The 26,812-nt window shown below is 33.8% G+C and overlaps 1 protein-coding gene across 2 annotated transcripts in view; it reads left to right on the top strand.

Moving 5' to 3' along the window:
* LOC145254763 (uncharacterized) overlaps window positions 1-26,812 on the top strand; it is a 125,922-nt gene that overhangs the window by 60,125 nt on the left and 38,985 nt on the right. For both annotated transcript variants that reach the window (XM_080113525.1, XM_080113524.1), the window contains exons 2-3: window positions 17,676-17,812; window positions 21,796-21,976. In XM_080113525.1, coding sequence (XP_079969651.1) covers window positions 17,676-17,812; window positions 21,796-21,976 — 318 coding nt within the window. The remainder of the gene's footprint in view (window positions 1-17,675; window positions 17,813-21,795; window positions 21,977-26,812) is intronic.

Here is a 26,812-nt window from a genome sequence, read left to right as displayed (position 1 = left end):
TTTATGGTTTTTTAAATCAGAGATTTGCTTCTCCTAGAAAGGTTGCCTTCACCACGGCTTACGGGAGCCCTCTCCACCCCAATACACATACACACACACACAAATATACACGGTGCTAGTTGGCCGTTGACCCAGAAAAAGAGTTCATACATACATACATACATACATACATACATACATACATTTAAACAAACAGGTGAGATTTATATTATAGATTAAGTTATGTCATAGAAATGACGATAAAACCATTTATCGGTTCTGGCTGAAATTTGGAATGGTGATTACAGATATCCAAAAACATCAAATTCATAGAATTTTATATAATTCTGATCTTGTCAAAATATTGACCTCCACCAAAATTCTCACGGACTACTTCAAGGTCATATAAGATAATTCAGCTCCAACTTGTTTGATTCTTTGGTCTAGTGTTCTCCATCAATTCATTCGCTGTTTTGATAACTTATTGTAAAACAACTTCCAGTAGCTTCTTTCCAAGAACCGCAGGGTCGTGGGACTCTCTTCCTGCTGATTGTTTCTCTCCTTCCTATAATGTTGATCTCTTCAAGACTAAGATCAATATGCATCGCCTGTATTTGCGGTAAACAGATTTCGTTCTTGTTAGCTCCTTGCATCAAATAGCTTCATGCCTTGTCTGGAGCGATTTCTGTTTTAAAAAAATAGCGACTTTCTACAATTACCAATCCCGAAGTTCTCACAAATCGTGTGACTTTAACCTTTTTCGTGACTTTGACCTTAAATCCAGATATTCCAAAATTAAACCAGTTCTAGTTTAGAACATAACCGATACTTTGAGCAAATTTGGTGACGATTGATCAAACGATGTGGACGCTAGGCCGTGCGCGTGCGCGCGCGCACACGCGCGCACACACACACACACACACACACACCAAAACATAACATCCCCCTTGACGGAAGTAATTTACCCCCCTTCCAATCACCACACCATGCAAACTTGTATGAGAGCCAATAAACAATGGGATTGTCTTGTTATAAAACATCTTGGAGTTTGTTTCATCAATTTTAAATTAACGGTTGAGTTTGTTTTTTTTTTTGTTTTTTTTTTTGTTTGTTTCAGCCAAGAAAAAAAGCTGTCCTTAATTATTTTAATATTTCAGCTTCCATAGCAAATCAACTTCAAAACTTTTCCAGGATGTACTAGACGATCGTTATCGCCATGAAGACATATATGAATAGATGAGCAGGGCTATTTGGCCATTTCACGGCGCCAACATAACCCATTTCTATTAACTCATACCTTTCTCTACATCTTTCTCTCTATCTTTCTCTCCACAACCTCCTCTTTCTCCGGCCAGCTCATTCCTCTCTAGTTGCACACACACGCGCGCGCACGCGCACGCACACACATTGAATGCCTACTAGACACTGTCCTCGAGTGTCTAAGGTCTCTCTGTACAAGGTCACCCATTTTAGTACTGACTAGGTTAAATGTCACTTAACTTCGTTGATCTAATGGAAACCATTAAACAGACGTGATTATACCTATTTTATTATCATGATTATGTATTAGGTTTGAATTGTAATGGACATTTTAATAAAATTTGCACACACACAAACACGTGTATATATAGAGAACTTGAATGCCTACTAGAAAGAACTTGAATACCTACTAGATATTGTCCTCTAGTATCTAAGGTCATTCTGTACGAAGGTTTGTCAGAACAATCTGGCATGAGGATACTTTTCCCTGGAAGTAAACCCTGACCAAATATTCAAAGTCACATAGTATTCGCTGCCCAAACAAGATCTCCTTTCTATAGCTAACTCACATTAGCTTTTATGAGGAATGGTGCACCTTCTCCAAATGATGTTATCTTAAGTAATAGCACGAAGCTGGATACTCCACCAGACTAGATAAATTTTTGTCCTGGAATCCAGTAAAACCAAGAAACCAAATCAAAATATATACTACAACATATGAAAATGGTTAATTAGGGAGAGGAAAATTATGTTCTCAATTTCTTTACTAACTCAGTGTTTGAGATAAAGAACTTTAATGGAACATTCGAATATCTATGTATCTCATATAGAGTTCAAGTGTTAGTCCCAGGTAGTGGGCCCCTTGATTTCTGAGAACTTCGACTGAAATAAAATAAAACAAAATGTGCAACTCTCCTTTATATAACAGATTTCTCGTGTAATGAGTAGGGCTAGGACAACAGCATATTCTTTTCATTGTTTTGACTCTCGGTTGTGTATCTGTTTATATCATATGCTTTTATATAGAGTGATGTGGTTATCGGGTGATTAACTGTGTCTAACTGTGTCGGATATATACTCGAGAGTCAAAACAATGAAAAGATGGAGCCACATCTGGGCTGGAGTTGCTAAAAACAGCATATCCTGCCTTGACAGAGTACAAAATAGACCTTGTAGCCTAGTGAGAGATGTCCTTTTCTCTTCCCTGCAACTTCTCTCCCACAGAAGGGACGTTGCGAGCCTGTCGTTGTTTTATCGTTATTTCCATGGGAAGTGACCGTCTGAGCTCCAATCTCTGGTCCCCCCTCGCCAATCTTTCACGAAAAACGCCCGTCTGGCAGTAATTTTCCCCACTCTGTATCTGTGCCTAAATACAAAACGTAGATTTTATGAACAAAGCTTCTTTCTTAGAAGTGCACGCCTGTGGAACTCTCTTCCGTTTGCCTGTTTCTCAACTGACTACAACTTGGATGTCTTCAAGTCCAACATAAACAACTTCCTGATATACCGCCCTCTTAAATAATCCAATTTATCAAATCTCCATTACTAACGATTACTACGATATTATCCCATTGATTGCTGTACACGCAATAACCCTTATCCCCGAGGGGCTTCCGGTCCTTGATAAGTGGTGACTTCCTTATAAAAAAGAATATTCTGTTGTCATACCTCTAGTAATGAATCAACATTTTATTTCAAAATTAATACATAATAACGTTAAAAACCTTACCCCCACCCCACCCCTAAACATAACCTGGTCCCCAGTTGACCCTCAGAGAATGATTAATTCTTTTGTACATTCTAGATATTATTCATCCAGGGAAATACCGTTCAAAACTATACCAACGTTGTGCGTGTTTGTTTTTGTAGTTTGGGACTTTTAGCTGGACACACAAACATACATACAGAAAAGAAACCGAAATCTTTAGAATATCTCTATCATTTCAGTAATTATGGGAGCACCTGGACTCGTGAAAGAGAACTTTAAAAATTACCTATCAAATATATCCGGTTAACCAAGTGCAAGAGAGATTCAAACAGTTGCATTTAAAGTGGAGGGTTATAATCTTGAAAAAGATCTCTCGCTTGGAAATATCTGAGATATTGGGTAAATGTTTGGCATCTGGTAGGATGCCCCATCCCCAGCTTGAACAAACTGATAAGAAAATTATAAAAAAAAAAAATACACAACTGCTCTTTATATAATACGCTATCAGGGGTATCCGGCGTTGCTCGGGGCAAAAGTATACCATATTTCTATTAAAACTTCTATATATTTACATCTCTCTGTCTGTCTCTCTATTTTTCTCTCTTCCCTCTTTCTTCGCTTTACCTCTCCCTCTCCCCAATCCCCATCTTTCTCCTCCTCCTTTATCTAATACATTCATCTAAAACCGCATCAATATTTTCTTCCTAAATTAGTACATAATAACACTGAAAAACCGACCCTCTCAGACGAAACCTGGACCGGTTGATCGTCCCTTTCACCGCTAGAGAATAAATGATTTTTTTCTAAATTTTCGAGATTATTCATCCAGGACAACGCTGTTCAAGAATATACCAACTTTGTGGGGGGGTATTGTAGTTTTAGACTTTTAGCTTTATATAATAGACAATGTTTGCGATTAGTGGCCACAGTTTCATAAAACGGCATGTTTAATGAGCTTTATATAATAGACAATGTTTGCGATTAGTGGCCACAGTTTCATAAAACGGCATGTTTAATGAGCTTAACATCCTGGCTGAGATTTGCTAACGAATACTAAGAGAGTTATAGAAATTCACGAAATAGAACTAGCCATAATAAAGTTAGTCAGAATAGCGAGAAACAGTAAACGATGCGCGTGAATCACATGACGTCATATCGCATGTATGAATAATCAAAGCAAACTTTTTTTTATTGGCTTGTTTCTGTTGTTAGCATTGGTTTCTCCGTGTTGCGGTAGCATTACGTGTTAGAACGGCTTATAAATTAATGAAGATAGATGCCAAGTTTATATATGTGTTCGGTAAACGCCGGGCAACGCCGAGCAACACAAGCAACGCCGGATAGAAAGCATTATTCTATCAATCTATCTATCTATCTGTCTGTCTGTCTGTCTGTCTGTCTAGCTAGCTAGCGGAGAAAATAACAGAGACTGAATCATGGGAAACGATAAGTTGAGCGAGCATACAGATGCAGAAAGGGTCAAAGAGTCATATTGTGAAATGTATCAAACTTAGTTGAGCGGTCAGTTTGCACCGGAAGTATCCGAATCGGGATCGGACGTGAAATGTCAAGTGTTCCAGTTTGAATAAGCCAAGTTAAGTTTAGTGAGTTGGTTTTGAGACAGCGAGGAAGCAAGATAGGTTAAACGACGGTCTCTAAATGGATGCAGGGAAACGTCACAAGTCCGAGATCGTCGATTTCAATCTATGCCGCGGAAGACAAGATGCCTGGGAGTGAAATAAACTAATATATAAAAACCTATATAGTCTTGTGTTTGTCTTGCATGTGGCTTGCAAGGACTGCGTGAAGATTGTCAACATCCATAAATGAAAATAATACTATGGAACCGACTGGGTTCAAATCTTGTATACTTGTGATGTGATCTCTGTCCTTGTTATTGATCCTTCGGGGTGCGCCGAGTTTGATCTTTGAAAAACTTTGGCCATTTCCTCGTTTTTTACGTTCGCGTCGGCTTGTTAGATGTTTTTGGTTTAAAACAATTTTCATTTGTTGAAAAATATTGAGTTAACACTTTTTTACCTTTGAAAGAGAAAAAGGAAATATCCCAACGAAGCGGGGAAAGAAAGTGGGTAGCTATTCAAGCTAGTCATATTTTAGCGTTTATTCTAACTCTAACTACATTCCCAGATGATTAGTACGCATCTTTGTTTATGTCATTACATCAATCTCCCATAGACGAAGTTAGAATTATTTTTTTTTAAACTCAGAAAGGGATAAGGAGCGAATCACAATCGATGTAGAAAATGTTTTTTTTTTTTAAAGAATATTTAAAGGTATATTTTCTCCACGTCACGATGTCAATTGATATTAACCCTAATTAATAAACTGTATGTCCAGTTATAAATCATTTTGGAACTGGTTTTTATTAATTTTGAATTAATAAGTAAGTTTTATTTAGCCAGAAAAAGCTTTCTTCAATGATTTTATAGTTTCAGCTTCTACAGCAGTTCAGCCCCGACCATTATCACTTGATCAAGTAACAGCCATCACTATGATAAATGTTAGAAATATATATATAGCTTTCGATTGGTGCCGACCACACATAACACATATAACATTAGTTGAATGTTGGCCGTTGTCCTGCTACCCAGACACCTGCCGCGTCTTCCCTACCAATCGTGGTGGGGTTACGTTTTATCTAGATTTTACTTCTACCAATTGTTTGTTCTTTTTTTTTTTTAATTATTTATAATTCACTGATCTCAACCCAAACCAACGTTTATTATTTAAGAACATTTTTCACGTCTTTTTTCTCACTGACTGACACGTCTCTTAGCACTAACTGACACGTCCTTCTGACATACATGTGGACCAAATAGCACGTGACGTAGTCATTTGCTAGTGTAGCACAGTAAGACCTGTTATAAATCTGTTGTTTTGATTGGCTGAGGCGTTCTGCCTTTGTAAAATGCTGTAAAGACTGAGAAGCGATTCCGATAGACCTAAAAAGTAAATGGCTCGAATTAGTCACCCTATTTCTTTCTTCGGTTCGTTTTGATACGCTCTCTTCGTCACTTCCTAAGGTAAGTAAGTTTTCATAGGAACGTATTAACTCAAAGTGTTTTCAACCAATGAAAATCTTTTCAAACCTCAAGAAATTGCACGTCCATGTAAAAATAGCAAAATTACTAAAAGACCTGGGCAACAAAATTTGTTTTCTGCAGACGACACTAACCGACTGTACCTGAAAACAACCAAGAACGTCGTTTATCACCCCCCCTCGTTTCCTTTAGGCCAATGGAAGCAAGTCGCAAAAACATCTATCTATACACGCACTAACAAAAACAAAGTAAAACAGTTCACACACATACACAGTGCGACGCTGCTAAATACTCGCATACATACAGGGTGGAACAATAAAATTTTCGCCATAGAAAATACGACAGGATTCCATTTCCGTTTGATGAAAACCAGCCTTCTTTGCTGTTGCTGTTGTTGTTATTGCAGACCATCTACTAGTGGGCCAGTTGTGCACAAATCGCAAGAGCGATAGTAGCCTTCTCTCGTGTATGAAAGTGATATAATGTTCAATGAGCGAGATCGGAGATGCGCCACTGTACAACTCATGCTCTATACCGATCCAAATTATGAAAACAGGACCATTTCTAACACCCTCAAAATGCATCGCTGGGTTGACACGAATAACAGGGACGTGCACAGTTTGATGAAAACAAAGTTTTCAGACCATGGTTATGGTCTTTGGTGTGGTTCAAGTGAGGGCCACATCATGCCACCTCACATCTTTGAAGTCGGCTTGAAAGTCAACACCAAAGCGTACCTGGATTGCTGAAGAGTGTAGTGATCCCTTGGTGCAGTTAGGAGGTCGCTGGCAGACACTGGGTGTGGCAGCAGAACTCGGTACTGGCCCACAAGTTTAAAGAGACCCAGGATTGGCTTCAGAAGAAATGATACGACTTTGTACCTTCTCTCACTGGTTGTCTCCTCCTCCGACCTGAACTCGCTGGACTACTTCGTTTGGTAATACGTTGAGAACATCATCAACATGGCCTCCCATAACACCAAATCTAGCCTGACCGCTGCCATCGGCCGAGTATTCGCCGAGCTCCCGCCGGCGCTTGTGGAAAAGGTATGCTCCTAGTTTCGGAGCCGTATCGAGGCGGTGATTGAGGCTGAAAGCGGCGACATTGAATATGTGTCAGCTCTACTACGTAATCAAGTTAGCTGAATTGATTTTTTTTAATAAAAGTTTTAAAATAAAACTATAATGTTGGTTTCTTTCGGGGCGACAATTTTATCGTTCCATCCTGTATATTACTTACATACACATCCTATTCACACTATGAACGCATTGACTTGTGATTATTTATTCAAATTTATTTACCAAACACATATTTGCATAAATGAAATGAATTTTTTATTGAAAAGAACTTTTATATTCTTATCTATTGTATAAAAATGGTTTGTTATAAAATTTCGTTTAGCTCAATTTTTGCATTTACAAAATTCTGTTTATGTTTTCCATTGCACTTGCTACCTCGTGACTAAAGAACCGTGTATTAATAAAACTATCCGTCAAGATTTCGTGTTTCTCGCCTATACGTAACTTTGATTGATAGATATTAATTTTTTTTATTTACTGTTAATTTAATAATGGTGGTATTTTCTTATGATTTCTTCAATCCTATTATATGTGCATTTCCTGTTACGTAAATATCCTTCGTTTTTCTTCCTTCGCTAAAACATAACTTTAATTAAATATAGGCACCGCCAAAAATGGCCGCAAAATCAAGTTGTTGTTGTTTTTTAAAACTAAATTACATTTATTAAAATCCATTATTTCTTAGTAACTTTTTTTTCCAGAAAGATAAAACCCTGAATTTTATCATATAGAAAACAGAATAATGTAAAACTTTTTCTACTATTTTTAATTCAATTTTAAATGTTAAATTTTCCCAAAAAGTTAACAATTGACATTTTTTGTCTTGCACAAAAAACGTATTTAAATATTAAAAAAAAGGGGTTTTTGAAATAATTAATTAATTTATTTATTGTCTAACTAAGATTTAGGATGATTTTCTAAGAGAATATGCAAAAATATTATAATATAAGTACCTGAATTTCAAATAATTCCACTTATTCATATAGGTAACCAGATATTTCGCGTCAACGTAGAGTTCAGATCGACTCTGTTTACGTTTTCGTTTGATAATAAGAAAACTATGGAAGACCAAACAGGCCAAAAAAACTTATTTTTCAGTGACGAAAATTTCAATGTATTATTAAGCTGAGGCTGGCCAGTACCAGATGGGTGACCATTTGTATGAGTTTGGTTTTTAATGTGTATGTGTGTGGGGGCCAGGCTCCCCAAAATGGGGGGGGGGGGCAATTTAAAGCAAAATAAAAAAAAATTATTTCAGCGCGTTTGGTCCACCGTAGTCGAAAGGCGGCAAACGTTTTCAAACGGGATCGAAAAAAATGATGCTATTTTTAACACAAAGGGCACAATATTTATCGAATTTTTTTTTGTATCGATTATTCAAAGCATGCCCTGTTTAATAATGGTCATGCATTATTCGGCTCGCTAAAAAAAATTGTTAATTTATTTATCAAAAATTTTAAAATGGCTTTTTTCGTATAAATATTAAAAAAAAAAAAAAAATTTTGTTTTGCTTATTCACCGAATTTCATACTTCAAAACTCAAAAGCGGGATAATTAAACACAATCGAAGTTCTGATATTCAGACGTCAAAATAAGGTATGCAAACAATTTTTTTTTTTTTTTTTTTTTTGAATCTATAATTCTGTCCCTTACAACAACACAATATGTTTTGTTCAGTTTCAAATGATTATTTTAAGCATATTTGTTCCCACTTCAAAACAAGGGGGAGTTTTGTAAGCAAAAATATATATATATATATATATATATATATATATATATATATATATATATATCGTTTATGAAAAATAAGTACACTGTTATAAAGTTCATTCTTCTCCTAACAATCGCTGAAAATTTCGTATTGATCGGATAATTACCTGATTTTTGGTAGATTTTTAAAAAGACGGTCCGTCAAAAAGTACTTACCTGCCCCCCCCCCAGTTTTGGCGGTGCCTAATTAAATATCGGTGTAGTTCTTGGTTATACACAAAGACGGTTTTATCACTGACAAATGACCCTACTTAGCCAGGGATCACGCCACGATATAATTTAGTTTTAAAAGCGTGTCCTCAAAGTGGAGAGGTTTTCTCCAATTAAAACAAACCCGGTTTACTGGTTGAGCCTGGTGTCCCCCCCCCCCAAAAAAAAAGCTAATGTAACCAGTTTATCACTGAAACAATTTCAAATTATAATCAAATATATGCAGCCCGGAGTACAAATATATTCAAATCTATAAATCAAGAGCTCACATGACTATCTAGTTTCACCTATGTGAAATTTTAATAAATACATATTTAATTAATTATTATTTACAATTATGTTACCGTGACACATATATTGAGTGGGTTTCTAACAGTATTTTGTATAGTTCTTTTGTAGTTTGAACTCATTTTCCCAAACTTAACTTATTCAACAGCGATCACGCGGCAATTTTCATCTTTTTCATAGATACGGGCAAAATGAATGCCTATGCTCAAAATGTATAAACATTTTAACCCCTCCCTTTACTTAAAAAAAATCACCAAAAATCAGGAAATTAACCAATTTTATTGAAATTTTCAGTATTTATCAAATGATGATCGCGGAATATAATGAAGTAATTATTTTTTATTTAAATCCGAGTGGAAATGTATTATTTTGTTTAAACAAAATAAACCTTTACTAAAGTTATGGTTTTCAGTAGTAAATAAAAAAACGCAAGACTTTACTTTTGCTTTTTTATCTATAAATAAAGCATCGTAATTTGTAACAATAAGATAAAAAATAAAATAATTTTTACAGGAACATTACAAAAAAAAGCCCTTAAATCCGTATTAATGAATTCTATATAACTCGAAGAAAAATGAATTTCTCGAACTACCGATATTACCATTGAATTAAGCATTGTTTATTTAATATTTTCACACAAAAAAATTATAATTGCAAAAATATTTCTACTTTTTTTTTTAATTACAGATTTCGCATAATTTTTATATGCAAGATTTTAATAATTTCCTTGCTCGTAAGAATGTGAAACTTTCGGCGTAACATATTTTTTATATAATATTGAACAATAATTAAGAAAAAAAATTAATTTAAAAGTAGGAACACAGAAAAATAATTAAATTAAAAAAATACAAAAATTAATGCAAACGTTCAAAAAAGGAATGTGCGGATGCGCGACAGGGAAAAAAGAACTTCCTCTCTTTTAATTACATAACGTTATTTTCACAGTCTTTCGACTACCTGAAATTTTGGCCCTTCGTAATTTTCGTGTTTACAAAATTTTAGTTTATTGCGCTTTGCGAACGCCAGAATCACTAGGTGTATCAGAATTTTTGTAGTAATTTTTGACACCCCTAACACGAAACTGCGAATAAAATATAAAAATCTCGTAATTTCTCTGTTAAAAGTGGGTTGTTTATTTTCTTTATGGATCATACTTCCAAAATAAACTATTAAAGTTGTTTTAAAAGTAATAGAAATATTTATTTTTTAAAAACAGTAATGAATTTTCCGAACTCAATATTTTTCAATTTTTAAACTTTAAAAATCTATCAAAATTTTTCTATTGATTCTATTTTTACGATATTTTCAGGGTCAATGTGAAATTTTATGTTCTTTCCAATAAACCGAATATGATATTTTAGACAAACGTTTTTTTTTTAATTCACGCCCCCCCATTTTCAAGTGTCTATTAAAAAGTAAATAATTAATTTTCTCACCGAAAAGTAAATAATTAATTTACTCACAAATTGAAGAGAAAAGGTCAATAAATAATATATTCAAATTTAAAACAAAAAAAGTAGTGTTTTTTAGAATTTTACCTGTAAAGTTTGAAGTTTAAAACCTTTTTTTTTTTAACCTCGTTATTTGTTTTTTCTTTTTTTTTTTTTAATAAAACCTTGGTCCTTGCTCCTTTAATTGAAAAAAAAATAGGGCTTGAATTACATTTTTCGAGGAATTATAAGCTTGGAAAGACAGGAGGTCGAATAATTTACGCCTCCCATTTTGAAATGTCTATTAAAAAGTAAATAATTAATTTATGTACCAAAGTCTTGTATATCACAAATTGAAGATAAAAGATCAATAAATAATATATTCAAATTTAAAACAAAAAAAAGTAGTGTTTTTTAGAAATTTACCTGTAAAGTCCGAAGTTTAAAAGGTTTAAAAAAAAAACCGTTTTTTTTTGTTTTTTTTTTTAATGAAACCTTGGTCCTTGCTCCTTTAATTGAAAAAAAAATTAGGGCTTGAATTACATTTTTCGAGGAGTTATAAGCTTGGAAAGATGGGGTGGAATTATTCACTATTTTCACGAAATTACTGACACACCTTCAGAATCACTCGGTTTTGGACTAATTAATTTATGTTTTGTACAAACAAGGTGTTTTTTTTAATTTAATTCAATATCTTAGGACTTTACTAATTATCTTTGAATTAGACCCAGAAAACTAATATTTATCTTTTAAAGGATTTTTTACAATGGATTTATTTAACTTCAAAATTTAGCTGAATTAGGTAGTTCTCCGTGAAAACATTTCCATAACTTTTTCACGTGTACAAATATTTTTTTCCTTTAGGAAATTAACTTCAGTCTTTAATTTTTCAAATACAATCAAAAAGTAGTTGGAAACCTACAAAAAAAATTATGATAAATCGACTTTCAAAACTAAGTCCCCCATTTTTGTCCCCCATTTTTGTCCCCCATTTTTGTCCGTCCATTTTTGCCTGTACCTATTTTTTTCAAATACACCGATAAACACTGTATGTTTTTCGAACCGAATAAACATTTTACATTAAATAAAACACTAAAAACTTATTCAGCTAGGTAGAAAAGTAACTTTGATAACATTTATTTGTTATATATTGTTTTTTTGTTTTGTTTTTTGACAAGTTTTTCGTATCTATGTGTACAGTAAAACGAACCCAACTATATTAACTGATTATTTATTTTATACTTGTAACTGGTTTATGCCAGGTATTGTAGCAGAAACAAATAGAACTCTTTTCTTGTGCGTCAGTGCCTCCCCTGACTGTGCGATATGGCACATACTGACCAATCAGAGGCATAGCGCAGGGATCTTCCTTACCCCCTTAAGGAACTATAACTGCTTCCGTCCCGGACAAGAAAAACTCTTCCTTTTCCAGTGAGACGTCAAAGAGAGCGGACCTGTTTCCTCACTCTCTCTCTCGGCCTACATCGGTACCGACTGTCCCCACTTGGGAATAACTACCGGGCAAAGGCAGACGAGTGCTACCTCAGCTATATCTAAATGGCGTCTTGCCTTACTTCAATAAACCTTTTCCTTCCAAGTTTTACGAAGTCGTTTGTTCGTTTATTCAGTAGTTTGTGTTGAAATATTTATTTTATTAGGGAGTGCCCGAAAAGCATTAACTCAACTCCCTAAAGTATGCACTGGTGACTACGAATGATGTAGAATTTTAAAAATAAAATAGATTTAAAACTCACTGTGAGACAAATCAACGAAACAGTCAGTCACAAATTGATGTATTTTATTGGTTTTTTTTTATTTAATCTTATATTTTATATGTGCTAAATATTATTGATTAAAAAATAATTACGAACTTTGTTCAAAATATGTCTTTGAGTTTTGTTTATATCATAAGTACAGTATTTCGAAATATTATATTTTATTATTTGTTTAAATGTTTTCATCATAATATAAGAACGATGAATGCAAAAAATGTCTTTGTCAGTATCTGTCTTTGATAAATCTAAAAACTTTGATAAACTCTTTCTCCTATCCCTGAACCCCAAATAAGTAACTGTAATTAAAATTGCTTTTAAGTTAATTAAGAGTTGATTTTATCTGCCTTTAGTCCATTTATTTTATAATATACAAGTTTCATAAAATAACCAGTAAGGAGCAAATATTGAAAAAGTAAACATTGGATTATATATACGCCTACAACATAACTAACGCCATTTTTAATTTTTAATTAACATTTATAAATTTTTAATTAATTTTAAATTTTTAATAAATTTTTATTTAATTTTTAATTTATGTTTACTTTTCATTAATTTTGTATTTTAAATTAGTTTTAAATTATTTTTTTATATTTTTAATCAATTCTTCATTTATAATTCATTTTTAATCAATTTTTAATTATTTTATTTATAATTTTTTATGTATAATTAATTGAAAAAGTAATTTTTTATTAATTTTTTATTAATTTTTTTAATTATTTTTAATTAATTTTTAATGCTGTATCATTAATTTAAATAAGATTAACCGTTTATGATTGTAATATAAGAATGGTGAATGCAAGATAATTTTTCCATGTTTATTTATCATTTTTATTATAATCAAAATGGTTAATAAAAAATCAAAATGGTTAATAAAAAAAATCAAAATGGTTAATAAAAAAATTAAAATGGTTAATAAAAAAAATCAAAATGGTTAATAAAAATCAAAATTGTTAATAAAAAATTCAAAATAGTTAATAAAAAATCAAAACGGTTAATAAAATAAATCAAAATGGTTAATAAAAATAAATCAAAATGGTTAATAAAAAAATTAAAATGGTAAATAAAAAAATCAAAATGGTTAATAAAAAATCAAAATGGTTAATAAAAAAATCAAAATTATTAATAAAAAATCAAAATGGTTAATAAAAAAATCAAAATGGTTAATAAAAAAATCAAAATGTTTAATAAAAAAAATCAAAATGATTAATTAAAAAAATTCAAAATGGCTAATAAAAAAAATCAAAATGGTTAAAAAAATCAAAATGGTTAAAAAAAATCAAAATGGCTAATAAAAAAAATCAAAATGGTTAATAAAAAAAACAAATGTGAAAAAAGAAAACAACGGAAATTAGAAGGAAGAAAAAGATCTAAAAAAGAGATTGAATATTCTTTTCCTGGCTCTGCCCATAGAAAAAAAAATAAATCGGCCCTTGATTCAAATTTTTTATACTTTACCTTATAATTTAGAAATCTTCAGGCAATAAACAATTAGATATTGTGTCATGTTTTCGATATCACCGAAATAAACCTAAAAACTTTGATAAACTCTTTCTCCTCTCCTTGAACCTCAAATAAGTAACTGTAATTAAAATTGTTTTTTTACTGTTTTTTTTTCCCACCCAAACAAGGCACAGCGTCTCTTGGACGTAAGGGGCTACTATTCGAGACCAAATCTACAGAGACACTATGTAGGGAGTTGAGCAGCAAGATGTCTATTCACATTACATTTGAAACTTCTTCATATCAGTAAAGTCAGAAGAGCAGGGACCCAGGAGAGAATTCCAAAGTCTAGCAGTTCAAGCAAAGAAACTATTTGAGTACAAGTCTTTCCGGCATCTAGAGACCTCTATAGGGAAGGGGTGAGATTATGCTGCTTGCCGGGTTAGTCGATTATATTTTTCTCGCGGGGGACACAAGTGTTTCGAGTTCGTTGGAGCACATTCCATTAAAATAATTGTAAAACAGGTATAAAGATACAACATTTCGGCGATGGAACAGAGGTTAGAGCTTGGTTGATAGTGTGCGACCTAATAGATTTGGGACTCTTTTTTGAGATATACACCCGCCCAAATGTGGCAACAATACTCCGTGCTTGTGCAAATGGTGGCTTCATATATATATATATATATATATATATATATATATATATATATATATATATATATATATGAATGTGTGTGTGTGTGTGTGTGCGTGTGTACGTGTGTGTGTGTGTGTGTGTGTGTGTGTGTGTGTGTGTGTGTGTGAGGCCGCCCGGCGTTGTCCGGTCATAAGATATGCTTATGATAGTATAATTCATGTAGATACGAGCATCGAAGAAAATATGCAAGCAAGCAAGAAAGCAAGCAAGGTCCCCGGAGTTTTATAATTGTACAGGATACTGTCGGGTGTGAGCGTCGTAGTTATGCGTTTCTAAAATTTCCAAGTTATGCGTTTCCAGATTTTCAACCGATTATGTCGTAAAAAAGGAAGGAAATTCACAAAAGAAATAGAGAAAGAGGTGGAAGAGGAACGAATGAGAGGAAAAGAAAAGGAAAGGGATGTTTTAGATATATGTTCATTTCTTTTCGAACAGTAGAAGAATTTGTAGAGGACTAGGATATAATGTTTGTTAGCTCTTGCCCCATACATAGTCGCAGAGGGCGCGATGCGCACGGACGCCCCGAAAGGGGGGCGACTGGTCCGACAACCGCTCAGCTCGAGTGCTTTTTTTTTTTTTTTTTTACACAGAGATCACCACTTATCAAGGCCCGGAAGCCACTCAGGGATAAGGGTTATTGCAAGTACATTACGTTAGTGTGGCGATTTGATGAAGTGTTTACTTAAAGGGCGGTTCATTAGGAATTTGTTAACATTGGACTTGAAGACATCCAAGTTATAGTCCGGTGGGAAGCAGGCAGACGAAACAGAGTTCCACGGGCGTGCAGTTCTAAGAAAGAAGCTTTGTTCATGGAATCCACGTTTTGATTTAGGCACAGATAAAGAGTGGGGGAAATTTTTCACAGTGGATTCGGCTAGACGGCTAAGTCGAAAAGGAAGATGCTGCTTATTGCTCTTTCTTTTATAGGTGTTTCCGGTAGTCTTTTGCGCATGTGTGGATTTCCTTTGAAAGGGAAGTGACGTCGTCCATCTGTGCGTACGTTAGCGTGTGTATATATACACGTGAATGTGAGTGTATGTACGCGAACGTGAATATATGTGCGTGTGTGGAGGTGCGCGTGTATGTTTGTGTGCGCGTATGTATATGACAAGTAATATAGCTTGAAATGTGAACGCGTGTTTTTGTGTGAGACTAGAAAAGGCTCGCGCAAATTGATATGGGAGAGTGTGATTTATTTTTATGATGAGGTGATTAAAAACTTCTTTTTTTTTCTACATCACTGGAAGGCCGGAAGGGCGAGGTTGATTTCCTTTCTCTGGTATGTGAAGCAAGTATTAGTCTAAAACGTAATTGATTGGTTGTATGTATGAAAGTTTTAGGGGAACTCCAATACCCTTGGTTGAAATGCATCGTTGTGATCCCGTTTCTGAGATCAGCTGAATGTTTTTTTTTGTTTTTTTTTATTGTTCTTATTTATTTTTCTGTTATATCTTCGCTTTTTCGTAAATTATGTAATATGAATTTTTTATTTGTTGTTTTTTAACTGTGTTAGATGAATGTTTTTGTGTCATTTATATGATAGACTAACCTGTGTGGCCGGTGTTGCCCGGGTGTTTGGAGGTGTGTGCTGAGCAAAAAAAAAAGTGGTAGTAGGCAGGCAGGCTCGAACCGAGGCGAAGGAGGAAAAGAAAGTGAAAAAAAGAAGGTGATGCGTTTGCTGTTGCGCCCATCGCCAAACCGAAAGTGACGTAGGTTTAAATTAAGGCTAGACAATCGGAAACCGGCCCTCTCTGTAGAAAACTGCCCAGTTTAGGGTGAAGGAATTAATATTTTTAGCCAATTTTTCGATATTTGTTGACCGAAGGGTCGTTCTTCAAAATAATACCGATCTCATGAAAATTCGTCGCCTCTGTCGAAAGTTTTAGGCAGGCATACAAACATACATACATACATTTAAACGAACAGGTGAGATTATATTATAGAAGATGACAAAGTTGGACCCACCAAAAAATACAAGCTATAAACCTTTCTGAATTTTTGTGATGAGGATCCGTTATTCATATTATTTGGATTCATCGGACCATTGTTCTCATCTTAAATGCGATTTTTACAACGTTTCGGTCGATGTAACCTCCGACCTTCTTCAGGTGTATCTTGTCGAACTCGGGAAATTGAACAAAATTGCAAGGATCCGTGGCGCAGTCGTTAGAGTACTTGGAAAAATCAATTGCAAAAAGGGATATTCTTCTTAAAGTTGAAGGTTCAATCCTCAGTGTGGGTGACTAAAAATACAATTGCGAATCATTAAGACCTCTATCCAGTCATGGCTGACGGAACAAGAGACGCTACTTCCGTGAAGTAAATAAAGGGGTCCGCTCGAAATTTCGTCCAAATTCCCGAGTTTGATAAGATACCTGAAAAAGGTCGGAGGCTACACCGACCGAAACGTTGTGAAAATCACACTCAAGATATGAACAGTAGTCCGATGAATCCAAATAATATGAACAAGCTATGAACTAAATGATAATACGAAAGTAATACCGGGCAATTAACAATCGTGCTACATGAACAAAGATATGCCATGGATAGCCGTTAATTCCGAAAACTCATTAGTTGTAATGAAAGCCTTTAGATGTGGGAAGTCTATAGAGCGGCCATACACTTTTGACAATGGACGTTTGAACGCAATTGTTATATGTAACCTAAATTTCAGTGTTTAAACTTAATGTCTAAAACACCTGATGTCAATTTTTTTAACCCTATTCGACGTTATTTTTAAGATGCAAGAGAAAAAAATCTTCATAAATGATAACCGCAAATGAACTTAATGAATAGCTGCTTGTTTTTGAAATCGGTCAATATTTTCCGAACAACAAAATAATTCAATAAAGCATTGTTATAAGAGAAATAGTATTTTATTTTTCTTTGTAGATTTGATTTGATATTTTGACGTTTTTATACATTCTTGATCGATTAACGTTAGAGTTTGATCGTTTGCTTTGTGTCATTTTAGAAAAACAACCAGAATTTACAAACGTCGACGTCTTCAAAGAAATCCCAATTCAACAAGAAGATGGCGGCATCTACAGTTTGCAGTTTTCTTTTGATGCAAAATCGTTAGCAGCTGGTTATAAACATGGCGGCATCCAGGTAAGCCGAAAACGAGTATACAATATGAACGAACACAGTATCTGTTCTTCAGATCTACACTTCAATTTCTTGTTCTGTCAGTGGAGGAGAAATCCTTCACGACTGAGACAATTTTTATTTTTGTTCCTTTTCTCCACGTTAAAAAACGACCCTGGTGTCTAGCTCTGTCCCGTGGGGAGGCATTGTAAATAGGAACACACAGGAAACAATTATGCTTCGCCAATGTTTGCATTATTATTAATATAGGAAGCGATTTAGAAAGAATTGCCCAATCTCCTCTATATTAAACGCGTTCTTAAACTTTTTTTTATATTTTGAAAATATTTCTGTAATAGTCTTTCTCATATATATAAATTTATTTCAGCTAAATGTGCTAACTGGATTTACTTTTGGATTTTATATATTCATCACCGATTATATTTTCCCCTACTCCCGCTTTAAGTTTTCAACATTTATACGTCCATAAAATTAGTGGACATTTTTTTTTTTTGGGGGGGGGGAGGTATCATAGATTATACTTTCTTTAACATTCCTGCAACTAGATTCCAAAACTTTCTACGGTTTCAATTTTTGTGCTGTTCCAGAAATGTTTTTTTACACTACTGGTTTATTTACTTCATCTGATGAGATGATTGTAAATTGTAAAACTTATATTTTGAATAAATTAGCATAGTTCTAATTGGATCCGTTGAATTAATAAATAAATCATAAATGAATATCAGGAATTTACCAAACTAGACACACCGAACGACCCTGGTTGTTCCTCCTTTATCGTTAGGAATAATTATTAGTATTTTGGTATCTTATAACTTCAATTATTTTTTTTTTTAATTCCGGACTTACAGAATTATCTCCCCTCTACTTCTAAACTATCCGATAATCATAAATCTTAACAGGAAAAAAAAGGGAAGAAGAAGGAAAGAAGGAAAAAAGGAATATATATATATATATATGTGTGTGTGTGTGTATATATATATGATAAAAAAATATAAAATTCAAAAAGATAAAAATAATAAATAGATCGAGATCTTTAATTTTAAATGAAGAATGAAAATTAATAAAATATAATGTTTAGACTTTATTTCCTTATTAAAAAAGTTTTAAACCTAAACCTGTCCTAAATCGCATAAATAAGCATGCAGATAAGTTTGTAAATAAACAGAGCAAATTCCCGATGCGAAACTTACGGCTCCATATAACGATTTAACTTAGTTGATTAGTCCGATCTAATAAATAATAAAATTAAAAATGGAAAAAGAAGAAATTAAGAAAAAAAGAAAAAATTAAAAAATAAATATTTAAAAAAATAAGTTTAATTAAATAAAGAAATACAGAAATCTAATTTAAGAAATCGATAAATCGAATAAATAAATCATATTTAATGGGCATAGGTAATTAGTGGTAACATCGTTTGATATTTAGTTTGAAATTCGTTTTTCTTTTAAATAAAGATACGAAAATAGGTAGATATATACATTTTTAAAAACATATTTAGTTTGATTTTTTTATATATATGAAGATACGAAAATAAGTAGATATATAAATCTTTAAAAAATACTTTACAAAGGATGCGACAGAGGTAAAGTGTTCCCGCTTGTTTTCATTTCTTCATAAAGGAAATGTTTCTTTTCCTTAATGTTTCATTGTTAAAGTGTTTTTATTTAATAATTTTGAAGAAAGGCTGTTCTTGTGAAAATTTTCAAATGACATATTGTTTGAATTTGTCGAAATGGTCCTGAAACAATTGTAACTAACAATGAAATACACTTTTTGTTGCTATCAACCTATTTCTTGAAGTCTTGGTTTTTGTTAAAACAGTGTGTGTGTGTGTGTGTGTGTGTGTGTGTGTGTGTGTGTGTGTGTGTGTGTGTGTGTGTGTGTGTGTGTGTGTGCATTTCACTCTTTGTGTATACCAATCCTTTATTTGTTTAGAAGTTCAATGTATGTTAAATTTAACAACAGGGTATATATAAAACAATAACAGTGTAGTTACATTCCAAGATCAAAATATTTATTTTTCATGTAAAACAACTCCTCCAGAATGTTAAAATTTCGGTACATTTTTACAGACCCGTTTCGGTGTGCAGAAACAAACAGTTATTATTATTATTATGTAAATACCGTCTCTTTTCTCTTTTCGTGCATATATATATATATATATATATATATATATATATATATATATATATATATATATATATATATATATATATATATACCCGGAATTGCCAGGTCGAAACATTGCAGGCAGACGGTTTAGTCACATATTATAATGTAAAGTAGCACATGTAGGTAGGTTCAACCGCATGGTTTTCTAATGGGGAACTTCAAGTGTATTCCCTATTGTTCATTAAATAGTGTTTTTCATCGTTTGAAGAGGGGCCGTTATTGAGAATAATTTCAAACGCCATAATATTTGAAATTGTTCGAACAGTCATGGAACGATTTTAATGTATTATGAAAATACACAACTTGTTGCTATCAATCCGATCTTTATTGTCTTTATTTTGCAAAAATAATATATATATATATATATATATATATATATATATATATATATATATATATATATATATATATATATATATATAATTACTTAAAATCGGGTTTCTTTGGCTTGATGATGCAACAGAAATATATGGCCTCGTTTTTTATTAAAACACTGGGAGGTGGGAAAGAATGCCATAGAGGCCACAACCAAGAATACCTGAAATGAATAACGTTGGAAGTGTGTACATTCTGACTCCATATAATTAAAGACAGACGAATATTGAAGGTTGAGAACCGATTTTATTTACTACCAACAATTTGTATTAGGAGAGGCAAAGTGTTCGTAGGATGGAATGTGATTTAACAAAGGAGATGAATGTTCGTAAAATGTTTGTAGGTATGTATGAGTTGACAAGGAATGAATGTTCGTAAAATGTTTGTAGGTATGTATGAATTGACAAGGAATGAATATTCGTAAACTGTTTGTAAGTATGTATGAATTGACAATGAATGTTCGTAAAATGTAACTTATCTTTTGGACGATGGAGAGGGTTAGGGTAGGACAGTCATCCTGCTGTCGGTGATGCGTGTCGTGGCTTGTAACTGGAAAGCGAGTGACCTCTTTCATCAGCGCAAGCAGCCCGGCGTCTTCGTCTTCTTTTTCCTCCTCTTTTCTTTGGTTTGTGTGAATTAGGTATTGTTTAGAATTGAAGGCGTTTGGCCCATAACATGAGAGCGTAGTCGGCTTCAGTTAACTGGTGCCTTATTCTTTTTCTTCTTCATCTCTTTAGGTCGGGTGGGAGAATCCGTCCGTGCGTTCACTGACGCAGCGGGGCGAGTTCTCTTCTTCCCTCCTTTCGGTTCCCTCAAATCCCTCGTTTTTATAGTGGCAAACTGGCTCCCAGCGACTGTGATATTAGAGGTGTTTATTTTAGGCGCGGAGCTCTGCCATTGGTCGATTATTTTGTGGTTATCTTATTTTTTTCTTCCCAATCGGAAGCGATGCGTGGAGCCATGTGCAAAATATTCTTTTATTGTTTAAATTACCTGTAGTGTTATAAAAGATCGCTTGCAGACACTGCCTGTAGATCATCTCTGATGATTTTCTTGATAGCGTTGGTAATATTCTCCTTTAGTTGGTCTAGATTGTGAGGATTATTTGCATAAACTTTTTGTTTTAAAGTTCCCCAAAGATAAAAATCACACGATGACAAGTGCGGGAAACGTGGTGGCCACCACCCTTTGCTTATTATTCTCTTCCGTAAACATGTCATGAACTCTTGTCGGTGATCTGTGACATGTGTAGCATGTTGCGGCATCTTGTTGGAAAAAGAATTGCATTTTGCCTTGTGGTGTCAGTTGGTCGACAAGAGAAAGATTAGAGAGATACCGGGCTACTTTTAAGTGGGCCGCCCTGTATATTGTTGTGTTTCTTTATAAGGTTTTAGTTGCACTGTTTCTTAAATTATTTACGAGTTTGTTTTATTTTACAGCTTTTTTCAGCGGAGACTGGCGGTTTGCTTCGAGATTTACGAGATTCTCGTTTGGGACGAGAAGCCGTGATGTGCTTGCGATTTCATCCTGATCATGAAGAAACCTTCTTAGCGACAACAGCTGATGGCATGGTTCTTTCATGCGACACTGAAGAAGGCGTCGTGCTTGAAGTAATCAAAGGTTGGTCATTTCGTTTTGAGATTCCTTTTCTCTTTTTCATCCCAAAACAAGGTGTATTGTCAGTTTGGAACGTAATTTGGGGTTGTGTAAACAATGGACTGTGGGGAGTTGAGCAGTGAGATGTCCATTCACAATACACTTAACCTTCTGCATGTTAGTACAGTAAAAAAACAGCCGAAAACAAGGAGGGAATTCCAAAGTCTAGCAGTCCGATAGAAGTAACTATTAGAATAGAAGTCTTTCCAGCATCTAGTGACATCAATAGTGAAGGGGTGGGATTTTGCTTCTTGTTAGGTTAGTTGGAAATATGTACGTCGAGGGGACAGATGTGCTATGAATTCATCAGAGCACATTCCATTAAAGTACTTGTAAAAGAGGCACAACGATACAAATTGCGGCGATGGGACAGAGGTTGAAGCTTGGCCGATACTGCGGGACCTATTATATTTGAGATACTTTTGGGGCCTTGTCTAAGAGTGAGAGATCAGTGGTACATACACCAACACAAATGTGGCAATACTCCGTGCATTGGCGAATCGTAGCTTTGTAAAGATACAGGATACTTTCTGGTGTGAATAATTTTCTAGCACGTTATATGGAGCCCACCTTGTTGCAACAGCCTTAGCAATGTCCTCAGTGTACTTGTTCAAATTTCTGTTGCCTGTGAATGTTAAGCCGAGGAGTTTGGAGAATGAGCACTCAAGTAGGGTGTTATTTATCATGGAAGTCGATGGTTGCGAAAATTTTATTAGTTGTTAAGAAAGAAGTTTAGCCTTAGTAACATTAAATGTTGCCATTCATTTATGGCCCGATTCCACTACAAATTGAAGGTCGTTTTTTCGCGTTTCTATCATTGCCTTGGATATGTATATATTTGTTGTTTTTTTTGGGGGGTTTTTTTTCTCATGTCTATTATAGAGCGTGATGTCATCAGTAAATATACCGATTTCAGATAATTTTATCAGGGAGGTCATTGATGAATATCAGAAATAATAAAGGTCCAATGATATTATATTATAATAACTGAACATACAGCGTTGCCAGATCGTACAATACGTTTAAACATATTTTAATTTATGCCGATTGGTATGTATTATTATAATAGAATCCTCTGGTGAATATTATATATTACAAGAAATAATTTGCCCGGTGGACTAATTCGCAATAAATAAATAATCATGATAATGTTGTTCATCAAATTCCGTCTGTGTTTGTTTACAATATCATGTCAGCTGATATTTGGGCTTGACGATCTTTAAAATAGTATTTCTTCTCTTGTAGATACCGCATTCACCCTTTCATACTGGGAGACATCCTACTTAGAACCCAATTGTTTAAAAACAGCTTGATCGTCAAATGCACAGCGCCAACTGACTCCTTGCCCATATACTGGAATATATATATATATATATATATATATATATATATATATATATATATATATATATATATAAACATTTTTTGGGCTCACACCAGAAAGACTACTCAGATATTCACTTGAAAATAATAGGCCGCCTTATCTTTGAACATAAAAAAAACAAATACCTAGGATGTCCCTTATCTTGCTGGGCATTATTTTTGGCAAAACTGAAGTGTATTTATTTATTTATTTGAAAACTGTTATCCTCATCTTCATAGTTGTTGTTGTTGTTGTTGTTGTTGTTGTTTCACCACGTTTCGGCCAACTCATCCTCTGGCCTTCTTCAGGTGATTAACTGCAGCAGGATAGGAATGCTGAGTCTTGTGACTGTATCCTCAGTAATTACTGCCTTCCATAGTTGTTGTTGTCTCATCATATTTTGGCAAACTAAACATCTGGCCTGCTTTAGGTAGGATTGAAACCGCTATCTTCAGACAGTGCCCACCTGAAACAGTACAAATTCAACACCTCTATCCACTGCACCAAAGGCTCTGAAGGCCAGAAGATGAGTTGGCCGAAACATAGTGAAACAGCAACTATGAAGATGGGGATAACTGTCCGCAAAGAAATAAATAAATACACAAACTACTCATCTCAAAGGATTTCAATAAAAAAATAATATATAAAAATGGTGAGCCATAACCACAGCAGAAAATATCGAATCTAAAAGACAATTATTTTCTCATGTGGAGAAATTGAATTCTGATTGGTCAAATCCAAAATCAGAGATACGCCCCATATCTTGGATGATTTCTCTTTTTTTTTTTTCTTAGTTAAATATTTCCCACTCAGCCCGGGTGTAGCTCACCATTTTATTTTAATTTTTTTAATTAATGAATTCAATTTACGATAAAAGAAGTGGGACCATGTAAAACTGTTGCAAATCATTTCGCATAGTTTAAAACTACACATTTATCAGAGGTGACTTTTCATCATCAAGCCCAAATATCAGCTGACGTGATATTGTAAACAAACACAGACGGAATTTGATGAACGACATTATCATAATTGTTATTATTATTATTATTATTTTATTTATTTATTTATTTTCCAAATTAATCCGCCGGGCAAATTATTCCTCATAATATGTAATAATTAATAGAGGATTGATTCTATTATAATTCATTCATATGCAATCTTCATAAATTAAAATATCATACTTAAGCGTATTATACGACCGGGCAACGTCGGGCGTCCAGCTAGTCTTATCTAGAAGAACATTTTTTTCATAAATGGACAAATTAAATTCTGAGTAGTCAAATCCAAAATCAGAAGTACTTCTCATATCTAGATTTTTTTTTCCTCCTTAGTTAAATATTTCCCGGCAATATTCGTATGCTTTACAACTATGCAACACACTAAACATGCAACTGGTACATGTTTACATGCTTAAGTGAGAAATGTTTCCTCTTGCAGCATTTCACTCAGTCCTACTTAGAAAGCACAAACAAAATCCTTTTTTGACAAATCCGGAGAGAAGAGAAAATAATTCATTTGCAAAGTGCAACAGTTTATTAATAAACTGGAAGGTGTATCCAGCATTGCCCAGTATTAAACGTAACGTGAAATTCCCTGAAAAAAAAAAATGAAGTTAGAAACGGGAAGGAACTAAAACATGTGCATCCGAGTTTTACGTTTTTTCTAAACAATTCACTTCTTATAATTAAAAAAGAAATTACTCGAGCTGAGATCAAAACCAAAACCTAAAGACAGTGACAGTACGATAACCATTAGACCAGCTTGCCACGGTCTTTAAAAAGTGTTCTTAAACCTCGTGAAACAGTTGACAAACAGATAAAAATCAGATGACTCCTTCTTTACCCCTTAGCAGCCCTTTTTTCCGTATGAAAACGTGTTAAAAAATTTCCCACGTGTCTGAATACCCTATACACCAAATTTTAAATCTGTTGATCAAAAATTCGTTGAGTATATAGGTTGCGAATTGTCCTCACACACACAAACACACACATTCTCACTTTTATAGATATACTAGCATGGGTGTCCGGCGTTGCCCGGGTATTTGGAGATGTATATTGAGCAAAAAAGAAAGTGGTCAATTTTTTTAACTTTGACCCCTATTATGACCCCTTAAAATTTATTGTTTTGGGCTCAAATCAAGTTATTAAGTTAGATCCATGTCAAAGGAACCTATATCTAAAATTTTAAGTGCTTAGACTGAAAATTGTCGGAGGAGTTTGGTAGAGTTCTCAACGATCAAATCGTTGAACTTTCACCCCTTAATCGCTAAATTTCTGGCCGAAAACTGATCACATCGATTTTCCCAAATCTCAGTACCCTGTATATCAAATTTTGAGTCTGTAGACTTAAAATTGACAGAATTATTGCGTAGGGAAATGTACACACAGATACACAGACACACACACAGACAGACAGTTTCACTTTTATAGATATATAGACTAGCAGGCCACCCAGCGTTGCCCGGTCGTAAAATACATATAAATATGATATTTTATTAATTGCAGAATTCTTATTTATTATAAACAGAAATACTGTAGGTATTAAACGTAACATAAAATTCCTTTTAAAAAAATGAAGTAAAAAAGAAACGGAAACTGTGACATATGCATGCTAGTAATATATGTTTTCTAAGCAGTCACTTCTTGTAAGTAAAAAAAAATACTCGAGCTGAGATCGAAATTAAAACCTGAAGTGAGCCCAGTTCGATAACCGATGATCCCCCAAATATCAATTTTTCAATTTTGACCCACTAGCATTCTGAATACCCTATATATTAAAGTTCAAGTCTGTCGACCAAAACCTCTTTGAGTATATAGGTTGAGAAGTGTCCTCAAACACATACACTCATTCTCACTTTTATATATATAATATAATAAATGTCCAGTTGTAATATTCGTTTTTGTATCAACTAGTGGGGAGAGGGGTGGCTTTGCTCGGTCATAAAATACGCTTAAATATGATATTTTAATTTGTCCAGATTTCGTATATATTATTATAGAGTGATTTCAAAAGTAAAAAAAAAGTATTTGGGTGTTAGCTGCTAGAATCGAAACCGAAAGCTAAACTGTGGCATTCAAAGCTGGTGACGTTACCACTGTACCAACGTGACACACACATGAACTGATTAAAAATAAACTAAGATGAATGTACAAAATGTATAACGATTTTTTTTTTCAATTTTGACCCCTTTTTGACCCTTTAAAAACTATTTTAACCAGCTAAAGACCCATAAATTAACTGTCCGTAAAAATCTAATCATGTGAGGCCCCTAGCGCCGCTCTGCGACTTTTAGTTTCGGAAGAGATAGAGTTTGAAAATGTAGTGACAGACAGATAGGTAGACAGACAGACATATTTATATATTAGATTTTACTAAAAAAAAAAGTCTCTCTGTCTACAATTATCCGTTTTCTTGTCTCCATTTATTTCTGTTTTATT

This window comes from Euprymna scolopes, chromosome 30 (genome assembly GCF_053919585.1).
Source record: "Euprymna scolopes isolate OS-2025 chromosome 30, ASM5391958v1, whole genome shotgun sequence".
Classification (NCBI taxonomy): Eukaryota; Metazoa; Mollusca; class Cephalopoda; order Sepiida; family Sepiolidae; genus Euprymna; species Euprymna scolopes.
Note: the sequence above shows the minus strand (reverse complement) of the source record. Positions and strands in the feature narration are given on the sequence as shown.